Source organism: Zonotrichia albicollis, chromosome 2 (genome assembly GCF_047830755.1).
Source record: "Zonotrichia albicollis isolate bZonAlb1 chromosome 2, bZonAlb1.hap1, whole genome shotgun sequence".
In the NCBI taxonomy this organism is placed as follows: domain Eukaryota; kingdom Metazoa; phylum Chordata; class Aves; order Passeriformes; family Passerellidae; genus Zonotrichia; species Zonotrichia albicollis.
Genome location: NC_133820.1, coordinates 7,905,825 through 7,925,938, shown reverse-complemented (window position 1 = coordinate 7,925,938; position 20,114 = coordinate 7,905,825). Strand labels below are relative to the sequence as shown.

Below are 20,114 nucleotides of genomic sequence, written 5' to 3'. Positions count from 1 at the left end.
TTATTAGAAGATGGTGTGAGCTCAGCACTTCGTCAGATTCATTGCTGGTTTATAATTCAGGCCCGTTGTAGTTATTTTTATTTACATCATTTTATAAACAAACAGGAACATTGCATCAAATTAATCTCATTCAATTTGCTTGCTACTTATTTTGCTATTTGTCAAGCACATCCTCCTACAAACTAGTAATATATTAGGGTTCTCATATAGTGACGTCTTTAAGTTTGTTCTAAAAAAAGTAAGACATTCCAAAACTGATATAACAGACCTTAAAAATATTTTTTAAAATACTTAATTCCCACAATGCTTACTTAATGTAAACAAGAAGGAAAATTAGTTATACTTTCTGTATAGCCTAAATTTGATACTGCTTTTTTATTATTTGGTGTATCAGCCTTTTCATGACATTTCTTCACAAAGAAAAAACTGTAGGACTCTATAAATCCTATTAACTTCCTGGGACAAGTGAAATTCCTTGGCAGTAAGTAGTCACAGATATATAATGTAAAATCCAAAACTGCTTTTTATATAATGTAGAATCCAAAACATCTTCCACATGTGCAAACTTCCTCATCTCACCTGCAAGATCAACTTTACCAAAAGGCAAAAGCCACAAAACATTGAGTTAACATGTAAAGCTACACAAAAACGTCCTCTTCAGGCACTCTGATAAATAAAACAGAATTTAAACAAATCAAACACAGCCACCATCCACAGAGGTTTCAGCTACAGATGTCATGATTATTTTACAGCAGTGTAAAATATCTATTTCATCACAAGGCAGTAAGAGGCAGTAGCTTCTAACATTGTCCATTACAGAAACAGTGCAAAGACACCATGGGAAAAAATAATTAAATGAAATGAAGTTGAACAGTTTTGCTGTGGTTCCTGAGATAACGTTACCAGCTCTTTCACGTATCCTCTCCAATATACTAGAAGCTCTTTTCCTGAAGAAGGTCTTTCATATTTAAAGTTTGCTTGCTCTGATACTTCTGAGCTACTGCTCAGCATGCTTATTCTGGCAAAACAAAGAATATTCAGGTATTTCTTCTGTCCTTTCTTAGAATTAGGCTTTACAGTAGTAGAGCCAATTAAGAATGAAGTATTTTCTGAATACTATCACAAAAACAGGTCCTTTTTCAAGCTGAAAGCAAACCATGCCAAAAGCAAATTACCTTGCAATACTTATCTGGGCTTTAATAACCATATTTTACTTAAAAATTTGGAATAGACTTTAATTCACATATCTTATTTCAGGCTTTGTTCTCCATAGATTTGACTTGTTTATAATTTTTGCTCACCTAAGAATCTATTTTTATAGCAAGTGTAATTGGGAAATCCAAAAAACCTCTAGATACTTGGCAGTTTTCTTTTCTAACAAGCACAGGCACAAAAGTATTACCTCTGCAAGCATTTCTGGTATTACTTACCAAGGTCCTTTATTCTAGGCAGTACATTGTATGTGAAGTTTTTATAAGAAGCTACTTTGCCTTCTGGGGAAGCAATTCCCACATGAGATTCATAGATTCTTAGGCTTTTTAATCTCTTGGGAGAAGGATTCTTATGCTAGAAGAAAAAAAAACAAACAGATGTCATTAGCTCAGGAGTGTTGTCATAATCACATGATTTGCACAAGATGAAAAACAATTTCGGTTTATTTAGTTTTTCCTCTAAGAGCATCCTAAACATTTCAGAAGCAATTGACCATTTTATATTTTTAAAGCAAATGTCTGTTTGAAAATAACATCCTTGATGAACAAGAAACTGGACATTCATGATTCAATGCTTTTCTAATATTCTTTTTAAATTATACTTCAGTGTTCAAACTGATAGTAGCCACTCCACTTGTTTTCCTTCTGAATCACTATGAAGCTTGTTTGAAAATAGAGAGAGAAAATAAGATAGGCTTTTATTTTTTAAGCATACCTGCTTTTTGCAGGTACATGAAACCGCTGCCTTAACTCATCTGAAATTTTTAAATGTTATTCCTAAAGAATACAGTCCCACAGCACAGAATCATTTATATTGTAAATACTTAGGATTAAAATATAATTTAAAAATCCCAAGTCTGAAGATCAGTACACAGCATCTCTAGATGGGTGAAAATATTTGAAGAATACAGAGGCCATTGAAGTTAATATCCTATTTGTTAGTTCATTATTCAGGTGAAATATTGAAAATGCAGAACAAAACTAGTTCTGCATTTTCAAACAACAAACAAAACAATCATGTGAACAGAAACTAAAGGAACCATGTGAAGAACAATACTTCTGATTGAGGCTTGTTCCCTGTGATTTATTTCCACTGGATACCTCTATTATTCATAAAAAGACTTTCATATTTTTTCAATAAGGCCTTATCTGCATCCAAAATTTCAAGCCTCTTTTTCACTCTAGGTGAAACCCCAATCATTGCATTCCCAAATCCCTTTTCTTGCAGACATTGAGATGTCACAGAGCATCATACACAGAGTAGACCACTAAACTGATAGACTACACACTTCAACAAGAGTTAGCGTACATTATGTTATCTATTTTTAAAGAAAATATTTTCCATGCCAGTAACCTTTTCTCTCTCAAGAAGTTGCTTCCTAAATTGAGGTGGATGAGAAAATTTAACTCAAGATAGCGGTTACAGCATTTCTAATATAAACCACTGCATACCATTTTACAGGGAAAACATGAAAAAGTTTATTATGAAACAACATCACTCAGACAGTCTGAAGTTTCCAAATGTTCTCCTAGGGTATTTTTTATATATCATGCAAAGAGTTCTCTCCCTTACAGCAGCGCAGGAGAAGAAATAGGGCTTTAAATTCAATAATGGGATTTTCCTGATACAAAGAAACAAGGATTTGACTGGAGCATTGGCACCTTATTTTGGAAGTTTTTTCTAACTTCATGGAATATTAACCTAGTGTTGAGTTTTGAGCATTTGCAGATAACCAATCCTTAAATCCAGTACTGATAATTCCCTACTCTCCATCCTACCAGGAACAGCCATCTTGTCCCAGAACACCTGTCAATGTTGCCTAACAGGTGACAAATCAAGTTTAAAAGAGCACATTAGTAACTATTTTTTATATATTCTACAGGAGGCTGAAAAAGCAGCTCAAAACCATCCATCATTAAAGTCATTTATTTCTGTCAAAGCGATGAATAAAAGCCCTTCATCTCTCAGCTTTTTTAACTAGTTTGTGATTTCCTTTTATTTTCTCCCAAACAGGGAAACAAAGACAACATGATACACCTCCCAAAAATAATATTGAAGCCTTACTATATATGACTGTGGAGGATTCCAGTGAACCCAATCATAATTCACTTTGTCTTCATCACGGACCACATATCTTGCCCAGGGTGAAATACGATAGAGGAGGGCGCCGTTCTGAGCACGAATCACCACCTATAAAATAACACAACATATGCAGGCAGTCACTTATAACTCACAGAATGCCTTCTATGCAAGCCACAGCACAGAATGAAATAGGAGACTACACAGAAATTTAATTTACAGAACACACAAAGCAAGTCAAGAGGAGGAAGAATGACCCTGCCCGCAGGGATGATTTGCAAAGGGACAGTAAACCAGACAAGTCACACAGGAGTGATGTTCACAGCAAGAGCTGAAAGGTGAGAATATACATAAGATTTATATAAGTAATGGGAGAAGAAGCCAAGCCTTCCCAAATGGATTTCTGTTAGGTTCCCTAATTACCCCTGTCATTCCTATTTCCTTTCCAAGTTCTGATAAATTTAAACAGATATGCAGTATTATGCCATTAGGATGAGAACTGTGATTTGTTTAACTTGATAAACAAAACAATCTAGTAAGGCAAGTTTAATATCATAATTCCATCTTCTTTTCCATGCTCTGAGAGTCCTTAACAATGTCACATAGCCCAAAACCACAGACAGCACAAGAAGCACAGGACAATTTTTGGGTCAAGGCAAAGAAAAAGTTCCACCTCTCTCACATCCTCCCACCTCCCCTCTCCTCAGCACAGAAGGAACAGCACCACTCTGGTTTTGCTTGGTATCTTGGCTGCCACTAAAACAGCAACACAGATGGTTTGCAAATTTAAAACCCAGAAATGTACAAGCAAGTGAACGCACAGAATTCTTAATTCTGCTTTTTTTAAACAAAGTGATGACTGAGACTTTTCAGTTTGGTTGTCAGTTTTATGAGGCTTTTTCTTTTTTTGTAAGAAAAACAATGAAATTATAAGAAGCCTCAAATGAAAAGGGATAGGGGATTTTTTCCACTACTTTGTCATTTTTTTGTTAAAAAAAAATTGCTTGTTTTGCTCTCAATTCCTAACAGGTAGTCTGGAAGACAAAATTATCAAAGAATTTCCTTTTGACCTCTGCCAAGTGTCTTTCATTGTTTTGATAGATTATTTTATCCTTAACCCAATCATGGAAGAAGGCAGGATCACAGAATCATGTTTAGTTGAAAGGAACCTTATAAAGATCATCTAGATCAACAAAGAAAATAAGTATATGCAGATGGTTAATGGAAGTTGATAGAATAAGGCAAGGAAGAATGACTGCTGTCCCTCAGTACACAGTATTATAACTCCAACAATTTAAAATAGGTTTTATAAAATGAAGTAATTCATATCAAAAACCTACCAAAAAAGCTGAGAAAGTTATTGCAAAACACTGTAAAGCTGCATAGAAAATTTCTTCTGTTAGCTGAACTAGCAAAGCTGACCCCAAGAGTGTTTCTGCAAATTCTATCAACACTGTGAAGATCCTCCTTGCTGATAGCATTGACAATTTGCAAATTATTCTTAAAATAATAAAAGTTATCTCCTCTCTCTAATATCACTCTTCTGATGGTGCTATTGCTTCTTTTATTATTTTGTCCCAATTTACTCACCACAGAAATAAGATGATTACTGCATATAATAACCTACTCATCTTGGCATTCATTTTTTCTAATATTTTAGCATAATTCATACTAGACAGGCTTATGAAGGGTGGGCACATTTAAGAAATGTGAAGTAATTAATCTACATTCAGAACATTAATTAGCTGTAGTACTGGTTTAATCCAAAAATGATACTGGAAGGGAGAAATGTAAATTTCTTTATTATGCTATATTAATCCAGTCACGTACTGTCTTTAATTAAAGCCATTAAGCAATGAAAAAGTTAGGAGAAAAAAAAAAAGATATCAGAAAACCATTTAAATGGCCAACCATCAGTTATTTGACTTTTTCAAGTTAAATTTCTATAGTTATACTGCACAACCAATTTCTGTATCCTGTCCTTCTGACAAAGTTTAAGAATTTGTAGTGTTCTGTAGTCACTTAAATTGACCTTATTTTTTTTTTTCCCTTATTTGTGAGACACCAGTGCATTTGTTTTAGCATTTGTTTAGAAGTAATTTTTTCAAGTGCTAGTTTTGCATTTAATCAAAACATCTACAAAACCAAACTTAAAGGCTACACTTTTCAGGAATTGAGAGACTTAGCAGAAATTATATAAAGGTTCTATCAACTTTTACAGACTTAATTTTAAAAGATAAAACTAAAACTTTATAGAAATGCATCCATTTATCTGTCATATATTAATATAGTAATAATAATATAGAGTCATAAACAAGCTGTGGAAATCTATGGGTTGGGTTTACACACTTGAACAGTATTACAACTTTAGAGTCTGCTCTATTTTAAGGCTCACAATCTAAATTTTTGGGTTCATTCATTTTAAAATTTTGCTTTCTATTATGCAAACATATAATACAACTCCCATGCTCAAAAGAAAAAGTTATCAAAGAATCCCAAGGTTGTAAGAGACCTTTAAGATCATAGAGTCCAACCCAAGATACATTTATCCAAAAATAGAAGTAATGAAATTTAACCATGCAAATATCAGAAAAATCTCAAAAAATGTTGAGAAGCACTTACTTTAAACAAATAATAAAATTTATTTGTTGCTTTCTTTACAGTGTAGGTGGTCTTAAGAAATATTTTTCAAATATATCCAGCCATGGCTATAGATTAATCTTACCCCTACAGTAGAAACCTCACGTTTGCTCATTTGTTGCTGTAATTTTTGCGTATCATGGGCTGTGCACAGAGAAAGCAGAGTCAAGGAAAACAATTATTGCACGACCAGAGCTGGTAAAGCTGAGTCCTTTCCTTCTCTGGTTTGCAGAAGCATAATCAACACAGCATCCTAACAGATCTATCAAGTGATCCCTGGCAATTTCAATTCTTTGTAGCTATGCTTGTTCAATACTTTTCTTAATTTTATGTGAATACCATTTACAGTGTCTCTCCTAGGCTTAATCATCAAGCTCTGTACTCAATCATCTTATTCCTCTCTCCTGATATTGTATAAATTTTATTAATAAGGTAGAAATAAAAACTCCAAATAATGTTCTCTGAAGTTTCTTGAGAGAGAACTCTCACATCACCATGCTTAGCTGAAGCATGATCACAGGAACAGGAAAAAACTAAATGGCACCACAAAACAAATAGCAGTTCAGCCCAAGACTGACAAAAAATAACTTTAATGCAACCAGTCTGACAACTTTAATTCCCAGATTTGCTTTGCTATTTCTTGAAACAATTATATATAAGCAAAATAATAAAATAACAATAATATAATGATAAAAGGAGAAAAATTATAAAGCCCACATTAAACAAAGACATGTGAAAACTCTTGCTTCACTCACCCCAAATTATGTCTTGTGGTCCCTTCTCTGCAGTGTCCAGATATAAAAATTAGCTGCTGTGTATACTCTAAATGTGCTGTTTCAGATTTTACATGCATAAGGAATACTGAATAGTGTCATTACACAGCACTTTTGACAGAGTATCTATAAATCACTTTAACAGATACTGTACTTTTCCTCCAAATTAGTTTGAAATGAGTAAAATCAAATTTCTAACAGTTGCAGCCTAACTAGCTACTACTTAGTTCATCAAGACTTTATAGCTGACTTAACACTTTCTAATTAACTGAAAAAATTGTTCTCTAAAGAGCATATATAAGACCATGATGTTCATGAAATTAGGCTTCTTCAAACCGGCCTGAGGATTTACCTACTTCCTTCTCACAAGGCATGTCCCTGATCATTCCTCAATGTATATGAGGAGGCACATCCCACCATTTGAGATAAAAATTACAGTCCTCATTAAATAAAGCTTTTAAAATGCATAATGCTATAGCATGAAACATCTACTAAGTGAACCAAACAAACCTCTCATTACAAGCAACCTCTTTTACAGTTTAGACTTAAGTGAAAGAAAATCCTAGGTAAAAATAATCCCTGTATTTTTGATCCTATTATTACAGAAAACACTCCAGCAAGAGGACAAGTGAGGGGAAAAAAGGAAATCTGAGTTTCCAGTACCAACTAATACATCCTCCCCAACTAGATAAAAACCAACAAAAACTGTCAAAGAAGAAAGAAACCGGTATCTCAAAAGAGTTACATTTAAGCTGCCCAAATTTAGTCAGAATGGAAAAATACAAAATAACTGATGTTAAGAACTTGCCACCATTTACATTAACCACCTCTTTGTGGGAAACATGAGATAAAGTAATATATATCAAATTGTATACTCCATGGACAACATCAGGATTTTCTTTTGTGTCTGTGTGCAAAGAGGGAAGCATCTTACAACAGCAAGCCTGTTTAGAACTCTCAAAAAGAGGGTTTTTTTTCCCTGTTTCCAGAATCTCCATGATGGCTGTCCCATTGGAAACTTCTGACACAAGAATGTAGGAAATTCCAAGTCATGCTGAATTTGCTGACATCAACTTTAAAAATAGCTCACCTAAATAGTTTAGGGTTTTTCCCCAACTCTCCTACTGGCAAACATTCAAAATCCTTGATGTGACCTTTGAATGTCACATGATTCTGGCTTCCAAGTGAGATATAAATACATATAAATAAATGATCTCACAGAAATAAGTGTCAGGAAGACAGAATGAAAATGTCCTTCAAAGCCAGGCATTAAAAAGTCAATTTGCTCTAAAAATGGACATGACACAGACACATAATTTATATAAGTACAACTGCAAAACAACAGAAGTGAAGACCTCAACCTATGCTGTACATCTTTTGTATGCAAAGGTTAAAAATTTATATTTGGTATATTCATTTTCTATTAAAGGGATGTTGAGTATATTGTCAAAGTTTCTGTCTGAAGTGTACAGCATCCTAAAGTTTAGCATCCAAAAACACTGTAATAAGTGCTGTGGATTTCACAAATGAGAACATCCAACATAGAAAAAACCACGACTTTAAACCTGAGTTTTACAGCATCAGTGCTAGTAAGCGATTAATTTTGAAAAACTTTCAGACCTAAATAAAAGCAAATGTATGGCTGCAGTCAGAGAAAACATAACGAACAAAGTCTGGCTTTGAAGATATATAAGAGCTGGTGTGCAAAAGTTCTTTGCAATTTTCCAAATGCTGGACTGCTGGAAGACAAAGCAAGATCTAAACTTCACAATAACATTAGTACCAAAGTGACAATGTGTTCCATGTCTGTCCACTAGAGGATAGGAAATTCATGGAATGGGGAGTAGCTTGTAGGATAGAATTAAATATAGGGGTTATGAGTCTGTTTGATGATGTTTGGAACTCTCAAAAGCAGTTTATTACAGTTAAGGGGAAACCATCACTCTGAGGTCAGTCCAGGATCATAAAGAAAATGCAATAACACATAGGAGCAATTCAGAAGCTGAAATAAGTCTCATTTAATGTAATGATGCTGCCAATGCAGGACAAGTGAGATTGAAAGGCCTTGATTTTTCAGGCATTTCAGACTCTTGGGTATCCCATTATTCTGCCTTTCCAAAATAACCCAGGCCTTTTATATCACCCACAGCACATCCAGCAATTCCTTCTGGATGTCTTGGGGCATTTAAAGGAAAACTCTGTGCTTACAATCAGGCTATTTTCAACCTATTGGGACTCAGGGAAATATGCTGGCTTTTTATGAACAGGCACCACACATTTTTTCTTTGACAATCTATAATGATAAAAAGTATGAAAGGTTCACAACAAATTTAAAAGCTTTGTCACAAATACAAATTCAGATTAAAAGTAAATCCATGTGTAAAAATGAGCTTAATGTGGCTGTGCTATTGTTATGACAGATGAACCTCTGCAGTAACAGGACACAAACTAGCACATTTGAAATTCATGTATGTCTATGAATATCCCTTTTTTCTTTGTGTTTACCTACCTTCATCTTCTCTTCACATCAGCTCCATTTGGCTACCTCAATTCCCAGTGTACACACAGATCTTCAGAACAGTGTGAGAGGATAACTCAAGAGACAGTTGCAGAAGATCAGACAACTACTCTGCTCAGCAACCACTCCTTTTGCTTTCAGTTCCTGCGTCTAATCCATTTAATTTAATTATGATGTGCTTCCATAAGGTGTCTGCCTCTGTTTCCACTAATTAGGAGACAGGTTCAAACACTAGAACTAAAAAGCCATGCTGCCATTCCTCTCTTTTCAGATATTTATTTTGATTTTAAGTTCTTTAAAAATTATATACATAAAGTTCTTTAAAAATATATTTATAAAGAATTTAGACACATTTCTGTTTTTTGAGAGATTTGTTATATAGTGCTTTATCATTTATACTCCAGCTGAGGAAATGAAAATAAAACGATAACTAAATAACTGATGAATATATGCAAGCCAATAAATTGCTCTGAAACTGTATTATTATTTCATTACTTTAATAGCTTGAAAACACTTAGAATGATTCTTGGTATATGTGGCTTTTAATACAATGATGAAATTAAATTGGCCATCAAACCAACAATAGCTAATAAAACGAGGAGTGGACTAGCTTTAATATAAATATGGAAATGGAAGTGACTTGTTATATAAGGGCAATAAGCTATTATTTCAGTATTTTACAATCTACAGTATTTCATTAGCTTCAGATCTATTCAATTCTGACACAAAATTATCCAAATACAAAAGCCACAGGAATACAGCTGTAAATATCATTTCATCTCAGTAACATGCATCTGACTTAAAAGCAAATTCAACACAAAACAAAATATGGGCAGGATAAACTCTTGAAGACTCCCTAGAAAGTTTATATTAGATGCTGTGATAGCATAAAAAGGTTTTTCTATAACATGAAACTTATTAGAAATTTAGCATCAAGGTATTTTCCTCCCTCAGTTTTTCTAAAAGTACATGAAAATGGAAAAAACCCTGCTTGAATATGAAGGGGTAGTATTCAAGTAAAAATGTAAACTTAAATATTCTACACAGCATATTAGCATAATGTGCTCTGTAGAATATAAAACATTTTTACTTTTTTTCTGTAGATAAATAGGGTAACCAAGAAAAAGCACCACAAATTTCCAAGAATACAAAAGAATGTGACTCAATATACCTAATACCTATTGGTGCTATAAGGAAACCTGATCTTGGATTTTATTTCATGAATGCTGTTCAAAGACAGATCCTGCATTCCAGACACCGATACAATCCTGCTATTCTCTTTTTCTTTAAGTTGTACATCCTTTTCTCAGCATCCTCAAGTTGCTCCAGAAACAGAATCCTAGAGTTGTTAATGTTGGAAAAGACCAGGTAGTCCCACAGCTAGCCCAGTACTGTGCTCACCACTAAACCACCCCAAGTGCTGTATACAAATGCTTTCTTAAATTTCTGAGGATGGCAACTCCATGACTTCTCTGTTCCAATGCATGACCACTCTTTCCTAATACACCTCTTCCAGCACAACTGGAGGAAATGCCCTTTTTGTCCTATCACTTGTTACCTTGGAGAAGAGACCCATTCCCACCATGCTACAATCTATTAGCTGAAAGTCCCTCTCCCTGTGCACCCCTGCCACAAAAGAATTCAATTTTCTTAAATACTCAATATTCATCCTCAAAAAGAATGAATCCTGACTTGAGCACCCAGGACAGAACACACAGTTCTGAAGATCTTTTGCCAGTGAGCAGTGTAAATTGAGGCCATTTAGAGCAGCAAATAAAATCACATCACCCCCTCACAAGCACAGAGGAAACCAGAGAGCAACTCCTCCCTTTCTACAGGTCAGCACTGGTGTGTGAGAGAAGCACTGGAATCTGGAGGCTGTACTTCAGTGTGTTTGGCTCTTAATGCAAAGGACCACAGCAGAACACTTCCTGATAGCACACTGCAACCTGCTGCAGAGCCCAGGACTGGAATCTAGAGCTTCTTGTCTGAAAGATCAATTTAAAGCAGCTTTAGGTAAAAACACAAAAGCCTGATAAAAATTTGGGATTGAACAGCACGGTAAAGAGCATTATTCCATAATTGTCTCACTTTACCTGATAGATTTTTAGAGACCAGATAAATTTTTCTCTTAGATAGTCTCAGAAATAGAAGGCAAGAAATGAAGAAGCAAACACAGCTTTTGCATTAGTGCCTCCCTCTTCTTGCTCCTGCACAGCCCTGTAACAAGGCTCAGGAGAGGCAGCAAGGAAATAAATGAAACAGAAGCTCTTCAACACCTCAGCTTCCCCAACTCAGGAGCACCTTCCCAAAAGAACTTTCACCCAAACTGGAGGGGCAAGAAGCCTGGAAAATGAGAGATCTTTCCAGAACTCAACTTCCCCTGAAAAACTTTACCATACTCTATTCATACTGCTCCAAATAACCAGGAAATCGAGTCAAGGTGCTTGTAGACTGAAGTTATTTCCTTGCAGTGAATTGATCATAAACCTTGAAATGAAATTTTGGAAAGAATGGACTGCATGTTGCTTCTTCCAGGATTTTCTCCTTCCTAAATTGCAAATCGGTTACACTGGAAAGAAAAAGTAATAGAGCACTAGCCACATTACTCCTTCCCCCAAGCTTTTATTTTCCTGATCAATTTATGATTACTATCCAAACTGAGTCAGATGATACAAACCTGTTGTCTGGTTTGCTCTGTTGCTTCCTAACTATTTTCTGAAAAATAAACCTGCTAAAGGGAAGTATTAATATAAAACATTGAAAAAAAAATCTTTAGTTATCAGATATAATAGTACTTTTTAGGCGGCTTACATGTTTAACAAAGTTCTGCAGACAATCTGTGCCATTCAAAAATCATTGGAGAGACATTTATTTGCTTTGTAAATATATCACAACATCAGCTATTGCAATCTAAACTTATGGATATTAAATATTTGTTCACAATTCTCCCTTTTTTCACCATTCCATTCTCCCTCAAGGAAAGAAAATAAAGTAAGACTAAAATACAATCAAGACATGAAAGAGGCAAAAGCCTGTATTCTAAACCAAGTCATGGAGTCATGCCTTGACTTTCCAAAAGAGGGAGATGCAGCTCCATTTATGATTTAAGTATTTCAATTGCATTGCAGAACTTGTGAACATCTTTAACTAGTTTACTAGCTCAGACAAAAAAAGGAAAGCTTTTGCTCTTTTTTCTATTTTTTTGCTTCACTTAGAAAACTAGGCAAAACCAGTAGTAAAAAATACACCAAAAAATGCTGTATTATCTACTTGAATAAAAAAGTAATTCAAAAGATGGAGCCATTAGCCAAGTATTAAAAAATATCTACGCAGATAAAAATACCATAGGAAAATCAAACTGTCAAAATCCAGGAAACCTTAGGAGAGTTGTTGAAACTGAAAGCAACATCACATAGAAACATTCCCAATTGATTTTAACAGTCAAATGTACAGAAAATACTTCACTTAACCACCCAAGTACAACATAACTGTTGGCTACACAGGGGTAGAATTATTAGGTATGAGGGACAGCCAGTTTATTTTCACAAAGGGAAAACATACATCTGTGCTAAGGGAAAGCATTAAAACTTTAATTAAAAAACAAAACCAACAAAATTAAAAAAAAAAAAACAACAAAACAAAGAAACAAAAACAAAAAAAAAATAGAAGCCTTCCTGTATGTATTCTGCTAGTCTCTTAGTTAAGAAGCTTGGGGTACAAGAGCATAGTTTGAAAAGCAACCATAATAAGAAAGCACACATTACACATACAGTAACTTCTTACAGTTGTTTCAAGCCATGTCAAGTAGAAAAGAAGCTGATGAAGTATGTAATACAGGCACCCAAGCATTAAATATTACTTATCCTCAACTACAAAGCATTTTTATCAAGGACAACCGCTGCAGAATGCACCTTGCAATTGGGTGGCTGTGCCACACTGCAGAGAATGGCAGGAGCTTTCCTCAGAAAGTGATCCTGTCCTCCAAACAAAAACAATCCCCATGACAATCACAGCCATGCTTATATATTCTTAATATGGACTCTCAAATTCTGTTTCAAGATCTCTTCTTCATTAAGAGGTCTCCCTTTTTCCTTACGGAAAATTAAAAAAACACATTTTACTTAAATGCACACATAATAGTTATTGAAACAATTAGTCTTCTGTATGGATAAACTTAAAGTAAAATATCTAAGAGCATTTTTAAATAGCAAAACCCTGTACTGGAGAATTGCACATTCTTCAAGTCACAGGAGAATGAAGCCTGACAACATAACAGAACAAAAGTATTGTAAAGAACTGAACTCGGTCTGCAACAACAGCTCCAAAGAAGAACAGCCCACTGCATTACAACAGCTCATTGGTGCTACAACCTCTCCTATGAGTCCATGAGGAGTTGCACATTGTTTACTAAATCCAAACAAGCAATACCAAGAGACCATTTACCTTCTAATGAGAAAACAACTCCTCCTGCTGGCAAACCTCCTCTGTGACCCAAAGAAATCTACAATAATTTGTTGAAGGATCATGGCTCACAATCACATGGTGAAACATGAAGGATACTACTACAAAAATAATGTTCTAATTCCTGTCAGTATGATTTATATCCAGAAATGCATATGGTACATGACTTAAGTCCTGTTTAGTAAGTTCAAAATCCCAGGAATACAAGTATGCTTATTCTTCCATAGAGGGTATGTACCATGATGCTTCAGAACACTTGTTTCATTCATTGTTCAAATTTGCAAACCTGGTGATTGTGTTTTGGGTTGGGGTTTTTTTTTTTTTTTTTGTTGTTTTTTGGGGTTTATTTTTTGTTTTTTGTTTTTTTTTTTTCCATCCTACTATTTAAGAAATTATATTCAAGCAATACAGAACTTGGCAGACTGAGCAAGGACATTCCCTCTTCCCCCAAGCTAAGGTAAAAACCAGAATAATTAGAAGTGTTTCTATGTGTACATGTAAGGAAATAGCAAATTTCTTCAAGAAGGTTTCCACTGAAATCAAGTTGAGTACCTCTCTCAGGGTACTCAAGACTCCCTTTGTAAGGGCCATCTGACTGCACATAACCTACCTATAATGACAACAATCTCCCAAGGAAAGTGCTGGATTCCCCAGCACTGGACACTAGATAGACAAGTTCCAGCTAGACAGTGCTGGGCCATCGTGACCATGCCATGCTTTTGTCAAGAATGGCTGGACCAGAGGATCCTTGAGGTCCCTTCCAACCAGGTATTCTGTTTCTATTTACATTTTACAACCTTGAAAGTCCATCACATCCTTAACACTCCTGTCCCTAGAATCCTAGCCACCAGCCTGCCATTATTAATACATTTCCTGATATTTCACATTCTCATTATAAACACGTTTTTGACTGCAGACTGCTTCAAGTGCATGAGACCTGAACTTCACACCAGTCTGGTACTGCTGCTGCACCTCCTGATCAGTGGGGTCAGCTGCAGCACCATCTATTTCACTGGTGACAGTAATTACATTTGATGAATTTTACTAGCAGTGGTTCCCTGACACAGATTAACCTACCTGCTCACCATATTTGATTCTTTTTCAAGGTGTACAAGTTTAACACAGAGCATGCAGATCTACTAGGAAGTATAGGATAGAGTGGTAAAACTGTAAGGATTAAGTCTTAAAACTATTCTTCAAAACTAGCTTTCCTCTACCTCAATAATACAAATGTACTTCAGGTACATTCAATCATGATTAATAAACTGTTAATGCTCTGACTCAATGTAGTTCTTTCCTTTGCACATTTGAGTATTCAAAAGGGTAATATATTTGGACTGGAAACATATTAAAACCAATCACAGTGAACTTACAAGCATTTTGTGCAAACTGATGAAAGGACTGTGTTCTTCATGCCTGCCTTGGTCTTTTACTGGCCTTGGCACCTACAACTCCTGTTCAGCAATCACTGAAACCACTCAAACATGCAAGAGTAGCAGTAGGAAAACATTGTACTAACAAGTACACAGGTTATCAACTCTAATCACCTCATTACAGTACAAGATACTCCCTCAAAAAACCATAAACATCACAATTTAAATACATACAATATATATATACACACACAGACACATGTGAAGAAGAAAAGGATACAGACTTAAATAAAGGAATGCAGAGCTTTTAAAAAGGTTTCTACCACTTTCTGAGGTGTTCTCTCCAGGAAAAATACATTAACTATATTTCATGAATATTCAAGTGATATTTAGTTGCGTATATAGAGTAGTGCACCTATGCAGCACATTGTTACCTAAAGTGTCAGATGAGTTTTAGACTAAAAAAATCATTGTTCCGGTAATAATATCAGAAATCACATATCTATTTTCCGTATTAGAAGGTTTAACAAATCACTTCTATTTTAATATATCCTCTCCAGCTCGCAAAAAAAAATTAGTGGTTCTGCCATATAGATTCTTTTCCTAGTTAATCCTAAAGAGCAGCAGGTAGCTCTATCATAATCGCCAATATTTTTCAAGTACTGATCTTGCCATTTTTTCTTATTTAGCTGTGTGAAAATATTTCAGGATTTGACCATGAATTTGGAAATTATTTTCAACTAGGTTTAAATTCCTAAAGGATTCCATTTACCAATTGTTTCCCATTTTCTTTGTTGTTCTTTGGCGTTCCTGTAAATAATATTGAGCAAGCTCCCCAGTGCAGATACTAAAATCTCAATTTTACCCAATATTATCCCTAAACTCCATTGACACTACTTCAAAATTAGGATCTTGCCACCTACAGTGAAAACTTAATTTACAGGTACATTTCAGCAGTTGGAAAAATCATTTATAAATAAACACTCAAAGGACAAAGTTAACTATGATTAAACTCCTGCATTAATACAACCACACACAATAAGACTTGCTATAAAAGTTCATCTAAGATCATTTTTTAAAACGACCTGCTGTGTCCTCTAAAATTTAATTAAGAACACAAAAAATTAAAGCAACAAAACCAGTCATTTTCTACCACCAAAGGTAAGTACTTGCACCCCAACTGCTACTGCTGTACAATGACAAACATGCTGATGTTGAAGGAAAACATCTTTCAAACCACCTCATTAGAAATAATGAGAGGTAAAAAGGCTTCTTTTATTAAAGGATAACATTTGGCTTTGGGTTTAAATCTGTGCTCACTTTTGACACCTATCAGAAGCTTAAAAGCCAACACTACCATAATAGCAACAATATTTGTTCACTTAACTCAGTCTAAGCTCTCAATTGATTGAGAGAAAGAAAAAAGACACCCTTTCCTAGCAGGTAACCTTATTTTGAAGATGGATGTCAAAATTGACAAGGGAGTCACTCAACTACCATAAGCATCCATCTCTTCACACAGAAAAGTGTCAGAAGATTTACAGCAGGTTTTTTAATTACTCATTTTCTGCAGTGTTTATATTTACTTATGAGCACACTGCCTGAAGAGCTACAGTAGACAGCCTGCTCCTATTTGAAAACAGGCAAACGTTTGACCTCTGCACCTCATTTATTTTCCCACAAAAATATTTTGTGACCTGATCTAAATTAGTGTCACCGACTACACTCCATCCATTTCCCATTCTGGCTTAGATATTACTTATTTAAAAGAAATGACCTTGTTACCATTTCAGAACTTGGCATTCGCCTGTGTGGAACTGAAGATCAAAACAGAGTAGACAGCAGCCAAAGATAAGGACCTTCTGGAGGAGACAGTTCTTCCCCTAACAGATTAATCACCACAATAATGTCTGAAGTTGACTATTTTAACTCCAGTATTTAAGAACTATACTGGTAAAAGGAAGTTTTAAAGCTGTGATTCTCTTAGGCTTCTTCAGTAAAGAAAAATGGGAAATATATTCATTACTAGAAAGATGCCTGTTGCCTGGTCTAGCGCAGCCACCAGTGACTGTGTATTCCAACATTACCTCTGCAATCTACATAGCAATTTCTATCTGCAAACAATTTTCTCAGCTTCTACATGAACAAAGAACAGCCAAACTGTGCTCCAACACACAAAATACAGACATTTATGAACAATCATAAATGTTTGAACCATATAGCTCAAGGAAAACTTATAGGACAACAGAAGCTTTCTCCATCCATTAGCAGAATGGGAGAGGGTAAGATCAGCTGTAGCATGAGGATAAGGTACATGCCTACCATGGGAATACTCCAAAGCTTTTGTGATAAACCATCTCTGAACTACCTTAACTGGAGATTTTTGTGGTTTTTCCATCATCTGACTACATCACAAGTATACACTGAGAAGTGTTGGATTCAGTCCTGAAGGCACCATGGAACAAAAACAAAGTGTCATAAAAGGTTATTACCAAAGCTACAGACAAGGCAGGGAGTAGCTCCATAGGGATGGAGCCATCAATTATGACTACATACACTCACAAATCAATTTTCTAATTATTTGGTCCTTTTTTAAGGAATATACTCCAAAGAAAATTTGTTTCACAGGCAGTCCTGCTTTGGACAAAGTCTGTTGGATAATAATGTATCGTGAGTGTCAGTGACAGCCACATAACTTGGTCTAAAATTGACCATGGAAAGCACAAGTCAAGTGACAGGGTAAAAAAGCCTAAAATTGAAAACTCACATTCTACTCTGCCAGTGGGTATCTTCTGGCTTTTCAGAAAATTCAAAGCAACTACAGAAGTACAGCAATTCATCTTGAAAGTAAATCATTACCAAGTGCAATTCATAGCAATTCCACATACTAAAAAAATTATGTATAATGCAATCGTTGCTTTATGGAGCTTATATTTGAAAGAAAATGCTGAACAGGAAAAAAAAACCTATTAAGACCTTACTTCAAAATAAGGAGATATGACCAGTGATTATCCAAGAGAAAAAAAAAATCATCTTCTATTGCTCCAAAAGCATTTAAGATTCTACGCTTTTTTTGCTATTGTGTTAAAAATTATCAATACTCAATCATTCACACCTCTAATCTTTACAAAAAGCATAGAATATTCTACAGTAGATGAGTAAAGAGTTTTGTGGATACAACAGGGAAGGTAAATTCAACAACAATCAAAAAATCGAACCTACTTGCATCTCAAGACCATGGAAAATATTAAATAACCATTTTGCACTCTCATACCTTGCTGCATAATCACTGCATTTCTGAGTTGCAGACAAGTATTTTCTTTCCTGCTCTGTAAAATGAAAACAGCTTTCTCGTCCTTGAATGACTACTCCTTAACTTCAATTTACCCTTATTTATTACTGGGATTATTTCATAAGCCATAACAAAAAGAACAGAGATAAGCACACACACTGACTAAGCACTTCCAGAGCATTTTTACACATATCTTTGTTTTACCAGATGTCTTGTTTGCCTAAACAGATTTTCAGGAGAAAAATAAGGATTTTTTTTTCAGTACTTAAATTCTGTTGATGGGACCTCTGAAAATGTAGTAGTATTATACAAACGATTCCAGGTTCTTAATTTTCCTAGTCTTTAGGTAATTTCAGTCCATTTCTTTCCTTTACTACTTATTACTGCCCTCTATTAGCACCCAGTATCTCTGAAACTCAAGCTCTGAGTGCAACAAAGTGCATCTCTGATTTAAATCAATATTCACCTAGAAATCATCAACTCTGCTCTGAGTTAGTTGTCATTAGGTGTATTTGCACTAAACATACAACTGTGGCATTGGACAGCTCAAAAAAAGTTTTCAGTAATTTCTGGAACAAAGTATTTTAAGCTCATGGATGCTCAAGTTGTGTTCAGTTTCACTTACTTAAGCCTTCCACTCAATACTCTGAATTCCTAAAGGGTAAGTAGAAGTTTTACAAATCTGCATGTACCATTTAAAGCAACAAAAAAATCACCTGAAAAGCCATGGTTAAAAGTATTGCAAAAATTACCAGATTATTGAGATTTTTACAGGATCTTAATAACAGGTAGTTGCATCAAATACAGAAAGATTTTACCTATATATTACTTAATTCTTCTTTTTCAGATTATCAATTTGTAAACTGTTTTACTCTTATGGCATGATGAAATACCCTACAACTGCATTTCAGCCACATACGCCTGTTGCCAAAATCTCTCTTTGTGATTCTTTCACTCCTTTAGGTCACTTTTCTCAACTAGATAAACTGATTCTGCTTCTTAGAACAATCAGAAGATGATAAAGTTAGTTACAAGGAAACAAAATGGACAGTAAGTGAGTAAGAAGGGTTGCAAGAGTTAAAGTCTAGAGCAAGCACCTTTAGCTTTGACCCATGGGGCACAGGAGATTGGCCATCTTCAGGTGGAATGAACAACTCCCACTTGCCATATTCCAACTTCTTATATGGATGAGAAGATGGATTCCAGCCATCTGCAATATAAGAAATAATACTAAGTGTTCATCTTAAAATACATCCAGTTACAACACAAAAGGTGCAACTCTGAGTTCCATCTTTCTCAAAATGAACTTCAGTGAGAGCATACACAAATACTTTTATGCCTGATACTGGACACACACTCAAATGATAAAATGAAAAGCCACAGATTTAAGTCTTCAGGAAGATTCTTTTGTCATTAAAAAAATATCTGAAGCAAGCTGAAATCCCATAATTCAAGACTCTGTCCTCTTTGATTTACTGAGCACTGGATACGTGCAAGGATGGTCATTGTGGCCTGTCCAACTGAACAGACACCTGCCAAGGGGGTCTGGAGTGTTTGTAAGCACATTCAAGGTAAACTCCTCTGAATGGAGGGAAGATATCACTTCTGAACTGACACATTTCAATGATGGAGTCATTTCTAGGCTAGAAGGAAATAAAAAGATAAGTTGGAAAATTCCTTTTTTCTTTTTGCCTTGTAATGTCTGTTTCACATAGTTCAAGGCAACAGACTCAAGCTAAATAGGAGCCAGCAAACAAAGAAAA

General features: G+C 35.1%; 1 protein-coding gene across 3 annotated transcripts in view; it reads right to left on the bottom strand.

The window, feature by feature from the left end:
- The window catches only part of GBE1 (1,4-alpha-glucan branching enzyme 1), a 136,532-nt gene that overhangs the window by 75,485 nt on the left and 40,933 nt on the right, over positions 1-20,114 (bottom strand). For 2 of the 3 annotated variants that reach the window (XM_074532657.1, XM_074532661.1), the window contains exons 3-5: positions 19,449-19,561; positions 3,277-3,402; positions 1,431-1,566 (exon numbers count right to left, since the gene is read on the bottom strand). In XM_074532657.1, coding sequence (XP_074388758.1) covers positions 1,431-1,566; positions 3,277-3,402; positions 19,449-19,561 — 375 coding nt within the window. The remainder of the gene's footprint in view (positions 1-1,430; positions 1,567-3,276; positions 3,403-19,448; positions 19,562-20,114) is intronic. The other variant, XM_074532665.1, reaches the window with a different exon arrangement.